The sequence below is a fragment of the Oncorhynchus nerka genome, linkage group LG21 (assembly GCF_034236695.1).
Source record: "Oncorhynchus nerka isolate Pitt River linkage group LG21, Oner_Uvic_2.0, whole genome shotgun sequence".
Taxonomy (NCBI): domain Eukaryota; kingdom Metazoa; phylum Chordata; class Actinopteri; order Salmoniformes; family Salmonidae; genus Oncorhynchus; species Oncorhynchus nerka.
The window spans coordinates 33,423,390-33,431,150 of NC_088416.1; the positions used below are offsets into that span (position 1 = coordinate 33,423,390).

General features: G+C 42.3%; 1 protein-coding gene across 3 annotated transcripts; it reads left to right on the top strand.

The window, feature by feature from the left end:
* Positions 1–2,111: 2,111 nt before the first annotated feature.
* tsen54 (TSEN54 tRNA splicing endonuclease subunit) lies at positions 2,112–7,555 on the top strand. Of its 3 annotated transcripts, none has more exons than XM_065006652.1 (11): positions 2,112–2,427; positions 3,224–3,445; positions 3,587–3,650; positions 3,826–3,909; positions 4,124–4,222; positions 4,307–4,359; positions 4,492–4,593; positions 4,726–5,351; positions 5,550–5,610; positions 6,111–6,224; positions 6,408–7,555. In XM_065006652.1, the coding sequence occupies exons 3-11, from the start codon at positions 3,624–3,626 to the stop codon at positions 6,556–6,558; spliced, it is 1,317 nt and encodes a 438-aa protein (XP_064862724.1). In that variant the 5' UTR covers positions 2,112–2,427; positions 3,224–3,445; positions 3,587–3,623; the 3' UTR covers positions 6,559–7,555. The 3 variants fall into 3 exon arrangements, with proteins under 3 accessions (XP_064862724.1, XP_064862723.1, XP_064862722.1); XM_065006651.1 differs by lacking the exon at positions 2,112–2,427 and adding an exon at positions 2,664–2,769; XM_065006650.1 differs by lacking the exon at positions 2,112–2,427 and adding an exon at positions 2,664–2,769 and having other exon boundaries at positions 3,224–3,382.
* The last annotated feature ends 206 nt before the right edge of the window (positions 7,556–7,761 follow it).

Consider the following 7,761-nt stretch of genomic DNA (forward strand, 5'->3'; position numbering starts at 1 on the left):
TCAGCCCCTCAGTGTTACAGTTACTGGGGTCCTTAGGGTGTGTTTTGCAAGTCAACAATCCACACAAAGCAGAAATACCCTGCTCTGGCCGATTGAGAATGCAAAGGCCCAATTCAGTGTGTTAAACAGCAGATTAAAGAGTCAGGCCAACTGAAAGGCCACAGCGCAACCCCAGGCCCAGGAGTTAAGGACCCATGAATAATATGTGGAGACTCACACACAAAGGTACTGTGTCACTCACACCAGAGACGGGAATGTTGACGTCATGTCTCGCACGGGAATAGGTCAAGGTGTAAGACATGCTATGCCACGGTTGACTGAAACGTTTTATTACATGTTTGAAGTATGTCCACAAATATCTATAAGTGCAGCTCATTGTTGAGGATTTTTATTTTACTCCAGACTACAGATGTGATAGCAGCATTACGGAGCTTTAATAATCTGATACATATTGTTATTTCAGAAGTCTTTCCGCATGGGTGGTCTAGCTAGGCTAGAAGACACAGCATTGTCAGGTCTGGTAGTGGTCACCATGGGGATGGGCTAGACTTGGGGAGCTATCCGGCTTACTGGAAACGTGGTTTATTGTTGACTTTCAAGGAAGGGGAGGGGGCCTGCTTGTGGAGTGAGGGGTGGGAGGGGAGCATGGTCTCTTACTTCCTGGTAGTATGGATGTTTGCTCAGCGGGGCATTCTCTCATTGTCCATGCATCTAAATGCACCTCTCTCACCTCTCACGTCAGGTGTGATGACTTGTGGCCAGGCCTGTCAAAGGGCAAGTCGTAAGGAGGTTGCACATATAATACATGCACCCTTCCAAGAGCCCTTTCATTCACAACATTGGTAAACTATTTACATTACAAAGTGAGAAAATCAAAGGCATTTATCAATATAAATAAAAATAAGGTTATCACATATGAATTACATTCCAGTGGTACTATGGCACAATAAGATTGTGTTTAACACTTGTCTATTTAGAGAATTGCAAGACATTTTTAGCCAGGTGATATCAAATGTTTTTTTTTTTTATCCTCATGCCTTGTTTATCAACTAAGCTGCAGGTCTGGGAGACTGTTTTCCCTGTGGCCTCATCACAGCAGATAAAAAGCATTATTTCCCAGACTTCATTAGCATCAGTGATATAAGTGTATTGTGGCATTACTGAAATAAAAATGTAAAATGTTGTGCTTTGCTGCCCTCTTGTGAACTTTGAGAACTTCTCTCAAAAATGTACAGTTGCGTGCACCAGGACCCGGTCGTCACTAGTTAACACAGCCACAAAGTCGGAATTATTTTTATTTCACCTTTATTTAACCAGGTAGGCAAGTTGAGAACAAGTTCTCATTTATAATTGCGACCGGGCCAAGATAAAGCAAAGCAGTTCGACACATACAACAACACAGAGTTACACATGGAGTAAAACAAACATACAGTCAATAATACAGTATAAACAAGTCTATATAAGATGTGAGCAAATTTTTATTTTATTTTATTTTTATTTCACCTTTATTTAACCAGGTAAGCAAGTTGAGAACAAGTTCTCATTTATAATTGCGACCGGGCCAAGATAAAGCAAAGCAGTTCGACACATACAACAACACAGAGTTACACATGGAGTAAAACAAACATACAGTCAATAATACAGTATAAACAAGTCTATATAAGATGTGAGCAAATTTTTATTTTATTTTATTTTTATTTCACCTTTATTTAACCAGGTAAGCAAGTTGAGAACAAGTTCTCATTTACAATTGCGACCTGGCCAAGATAAAGCAAAGCAGTTCGACACATACAACGACACAGAGTTACACATGGAGTAAAACAAACATACAGTCAATAATACAGTAAAAAAAAAACAAGTCTATATACAATGTGAGCAAATTAGGTGAGAAGGGAGGTAAAGGCAAAAAAGGCCATGGTGGCAAAGTAAATACAATATAGCAAGTAAAACACTGGAATGGTAGTTTTGCAATGGAAGAATGTGCAAAGTAGAAATAAAAATAATGGGGTGCAAAGGAGCAAAATAAATAAATAAATAAAATACAGTTGGGAAAGAGGTAGTTGTTTGGGCTAAATTATAGGTGGGCTATGTACAGGTGCAGTAATCTGTGAGCTGCTCTGACAGTTGGTGCTTAAAGCTAGTGAGGGAGATAAGTGTTTCCAATTTAAGAGATTTTTGTAGTTCGTTCCAGTCATTGGCAGCAGAGAACTGGAAGGAGAGGCGGCCAAAGAAAGAATTGGTTTTGGGGGTGACCAGAGAGACATACCTGCTGGAGCGCGTGCTACAGGTGGGGGATGCTATGGTGACCAGCGAGCTGAAACAAGGGGGGACTTTACCTAGCAGGGTCTTGTAGATGACATGGAGCCAGTGGGTTTGGCGACGAGTATGATGCGAGGGCCAGCCAACGAGAGCGTACAGGTCGCAATGGTGGGTATTGATTTGTTGTTAATAAAAATAAAAATATATATATTTTTTAAAAAGGTCGCAATGGTGGGTAGTATATGGGGCTTTTATGGCTAACCCCCGTCGATTTCTACAATTTATCTTGTTATAATCAGATTTTAAACCTAACCCCATGCCTAACGCTAACCTTAAATTAAGACCAAAAAAGAATGTTAGTTTAAATATTTTTTTTACGATACAGACAGTTTTAACTTTGTGGCTGTCTTGTGGAAACCCTAGGGCGATTTTGACAGCAGTCTACCTAGCAAATATGGCTGACGAAAACAAAACATCAGCTAAAGTAGAATTCGGCAATGAATTACTAAAGTAAGTGCACAGTTTAAACGCCGTGTCTTTGAATAGGCACCGGGTTAATCGTTTCTTGCATAATAGTTTTTGTCAAATAAGTTAGATAATTTAGTAAAGTTTTGTTGTGAAATTCGAGCTGTTATAAACGTGTTAGCAGCTAGCTAGCTTTACCCATTCATAGACGCTAATGTTAACTGCTACCGACAACGCTAGCTAGCTAACCCATTCATAGACGCTAATGTTAACTGCTACGGACAACGCTAGCTAGGCAATCTGAATGTGATTGTCCTGTCTTTATCAGCGCGGTCAAATATTTTTATGTTTTTCTAACCGAGCTAATTAAATGTAAGACCGGCATTTTTGGGGAGTGATTTATTACCATATATAGTGCGAAAGACGTGTAGCCAGTGCTGACACCAATTGGAGACCGAGTCAGTTCTTGCAACTTGTTGTGCTTCTGATTCAATGACAGCCCATCTGAGCTGTTCGAAGCCCGCACGCGCAGCCACAAGATCCCGGTGCGCGGGCAGAAGGATTTCATTCCCACTGGGTCGGATCAGCAAAGGGATAGGCTTCAGCAGAGTTTGGACGAGCACTGGAATCTAGTATCTGAGGAGCGAGTGGAGAGGTTGTGAGTAATGGATGGTGGAACCAAGGACGACTAGAGTGACGGCTACTAGTAGAATTAGATAGTGTATGTGTCATCAACTTTAGACTGTTGGTGTGGTTAGATGATTATACCTAGTCCATATGTATTTGCAGCTAAACAAACATTGGTATTACTGTGCTTTACAGCTGGTGGCGTGACTGACTCCTTGTATGTTTTTGTGCCCAGGGGGAATCTGGTGAAGGCAGTGTGGATTCCCAGTGACATGATAGTGGAGCTGCAGTCACCAGCAGTGAGTAATGGTCCATCAGAGAGAGCGAAGGACTTTGTCATGACAAGCGCTCTGCCTCTGCTGATGTCTATTCGAACTCATCTAGAGCTCACCTCTCATTAACATTTAGTATAGGCTAATGTCTAAAGATTTCACATGAAAACTGACATTACATTCATTCTCTGTTCTGCTGTAGGGGAAGTTTTGGCAGACTATGGGGTTTTCTGCCCATGGTAAGCAATGTCTACATCCAGAAGAGGCTCTCTATCTAATGGAGTGTGTAAGTGCATGGGCTCAGCATTGCCAATAAACATGTTAATCAGGGAATTGTTACCAGCTCACACCATTCAGGTTATAATTATCCCTGGTCGGATTGTTGTTCACCTAATAAAGACATTTCCATTAGTTTGATACATGTGGATCCAAATAAGACAAACACAGTTTGTCATTTGTATCTTAGAATTGTTATTCCTTGTGATCCTCAAAATTAATAGGGAAACCTGCAAGTTTTCTACCAAGACCTGCCACTGTCCATCCAAGAGGGCTATGAGACATTTCTATACTCAAAGACAATGAGTATACAGCATTACCAGGTATGAGAAAAGACAATATAATACAATTCCAGCAAGTCTAAACTTATGATTTGACCTAACGTGATGATTTTATTTCTTCTAAAGGTATTTGGCCATTTGAAGCGACTTGGTTATGTGGTGAACAGATTTGATCCCAGGTAATTGTCTCCCTCATGGGCATGAACTAGTCTAGATTCTAAGGCCATTCCTTTACTTTAACTTGAACCTTTTCCTTAGTTGCATGCAAGCGACTGTATTTATGATCTGAGGATTGGTGTGGTTCCCTGTAGTTCTGTACCATCACATTATGAGAGGCAGTTGAACTTGCCCCAGTCCCGAGACAGCTCAGGAAGACTTCGGAAGAGGAAACGCAGCCACAGCCCCACCTCCAGGTGAGTGAGCAGACACAGACATACCCAGTTTATATTTAAACATGGTTTAATCACTCAGTCAACCCACACGCCTCAAAGCGATTACTGTCCAATGGGAAACCCTGCCTTTCTGCCTCTTCTAATGCGCTCCAGGCACACAGGAACACAGGAGGGCCCCACTTCTAAGATAACGGAGGAGGAGAAAGACTGCAACAGAGAGGAAGAGGACAAGAATCCTGACTCTCTTCCAGATCTTTCAGCCCCAGACATTGACGGAATCCAGACAGCATCACACGTTGACCCCACCACTTCAACTGTGGGTGGCCAGGGCTGGAGCTGGTGGTCAAAGAAAGGCTCCCCAGACCCTGACTCTGAGCTGCCAGGTCAGCCCCAGAGCTCCCCTCGCTGGGACTTCAGCTCCATCCCCTTCCCAGACCTGGGCTCCAGATGCTGGCTCCCCAGCAGCCTGACCTCCCCAGACCCCTGCCTGCTGCCCGGGGCTGTGGGGTCAGTGGGGGCCTGCGATGTGGCCCCCTGGCTGCAGAGGCTCAACCTGCGGGAGGTGAGGATGTCCCGGCGTGAGTGGGAGAGAGAGCGGGATAGGGACCGGTACCGGAGGGACATCAACCAGGACAGAGAGGTACGACGTTGCAGGAACTGGGCGGAGTACCAGGAGCTACAGGAGAGAAGGATTCAACGGAGCCGCAGAGATAGGCCATCACACCTGTGGGAGGGGCCGGTCACACCCCTACATGACCCTGCACAGGTCACTTCAACTGGTAAAACTAATCTGGACTTCATTGCTGTCAATGACAAGTTCATATAAGTTCCAATATCTGTTTACTCTCTGTGATTCATTGTTACATGAACTCATTATCCCATGTGGTTTACCAAAGTTGGATTACATTTTTCATAAGCAGCATCTTGAATGGTTAAATGTCTAAATGGTTTTGACTTTTCTTCCTTCTTGGATGCAGGTGAGCTGCTGGATAAAATCAGTGTGATCAAATCCACACGGCTGCTGGAGGGAGCATCCAGGTATTCCTCTTTAGTATCTTATCACGAACCCTGAAGTGAATTTAGTAGGACATGCTAGCTGAGTGTTCCATCCCGGTTAGTGGTAATTGTATCTCCCTGCTCATTCATCATACCATCTATTAAGATGAGTGAAATTACAGTTAACGAAAATGTACGCTTAATCCAGTATAAACTAATGTATAGTATTTATTATACAGGAGACAAAATTAACTAATTCTACAGCTCAATGGCAGAGTCATGTCTTAAGTGTAAAACAAATAATGACTCAATAATCCATGCTTTCTGGGAATGCTGTACAATTTTCTGCATCTAAGTTTTTGTATATGGAGTAAAAATGTAGAAATAATAAGACGAGTGAAACCCTATACTGTGGGTTTGTTAAATATGATTAACATTATGTCCTAGGATGATATATACAATATGACGTAGAGGTGCATTTTATATATTACATCTATTTCTATGCTGCCTGCCTTGTTTGACTTTGGGCTTTGTCTTCTCAGTTTGAAAGGTTCAGAGGAGTGGAGAATCTGTTTCAACATTTACCAACCCGACACGGTCGCTGAATTCAAGAAGAGCGCTCCTGGAAAACCATATTCTCGCATGTGTGTGTGCAGGTAAACATCCCAAAACTGTCAGGGGGTGTTTGCATACTTTAAAATCAGTTAAAAAAAATACACAAAAAAAGAATACCATTTTCAAAAGAGATGACACAAGACCACCTGCCATCAAAAGTAATCCTAAATGCACTATTATCAAATGCTACTGCACGCTGAATAATGTCTGCTGTCTTCTCCCAGTTTCGATGGTCCAGTGCCTGACTTGTGGACACTGAAATTGCTGGCTTTCCAGAGTGGGGACGTCCCGGTCACCTATGCAGTGGTGGACCACGGGGACATCTCCTTCTACTCCTTCAAGGACTTCCAGATACCCACAGACACGTCCTTCTGAGGGCCTGACCACAGTAAACAGTCACACGCCCTGGTTTAACTACTGCACCATGCCAGGGCTACCTGCGGTGGATTGAAACTCTGCAACTGGACCTAATGCCAAAGAAATGAACAAAACGTAATTCTCTTAGTGAATTGATGGACGGCAGTCCTCACACTGTTTGATGCTGTAGTATGCCTTCCTCCTGTGTTGCAGACTTCTTTTAGTGGCATATGATCGTCTGCATCTGATTGAAGGTAACCTACATTGTCACCTCTCCAAACAATGTCACCATGTCTTATACCAAGCATGGTTTTGTAACGCCTCTGAAGATTTTGAACCGAATTGGCTCTGTTTTCTTCTGCCTTTATCTCATCACCACCATTGGTTTTCTGGTATTCATATACTGTATCACGAGTGGCTTCACTATGTATGCACTTGGTATAGATGCGGTATGTGTAGATCATACGTATATCTCAGCCCTTTATTTTTGTCTATCTGCCCATATTTTAGATCCAATCAGCTTTACTGACTGGCCTTTTGTTGTTGTTACCTGACTCCTGTTCTCTTGTTTTTGTTTCAAATTGCTTGTAAACTCTACAGATACAGGCCACCATTTATCTTCACATTGTCTTTGTGGTTGAGTTATTGTTGCATTGTTCTCATGGTTCTTCCTAACAAAACCAATCCCCCCGAACCCAAGTAGTGCCTACCATACACTTCTGCCCATTACATAAAGAAAACAACGTTTATTCTACTTTTATGGCATTCTGTCTGAAATCTATGGCACTAGTAAGCCTGTGTAATAACATTTTCTTTCCATTTCCTTTGTGTGGCCTAATCTGAAGATGTAAAGCACATACTCTTCTCTCTTATATCAGTCCACAAACTCAGTGGTGTTAAAACATTGAGATGAGGTTACTGACCACAACCTGCTCCTCTCAGCTCTAACTTACCAGCAAACCCTGTCCATCAATCCTTCTGTGATGTGCAGTACAATAAATACACTGGATCTCCACCCTTCAGGATCACATTGTCTCAATGTCAATAGGTTAGGAGGAGATTTGATCCATAATAGAAGGACCCTTCCAAGTGCCTTTTGCATCCTTTTGATATTTTAAGTAGAAATTGTGCACCAATATTGCATTTTAAAATGAAGTGCCCTTAATATAGACCACATGGAGAATTCATTTAATATGAAGAAAGTGAATTTTGGCACCTTAG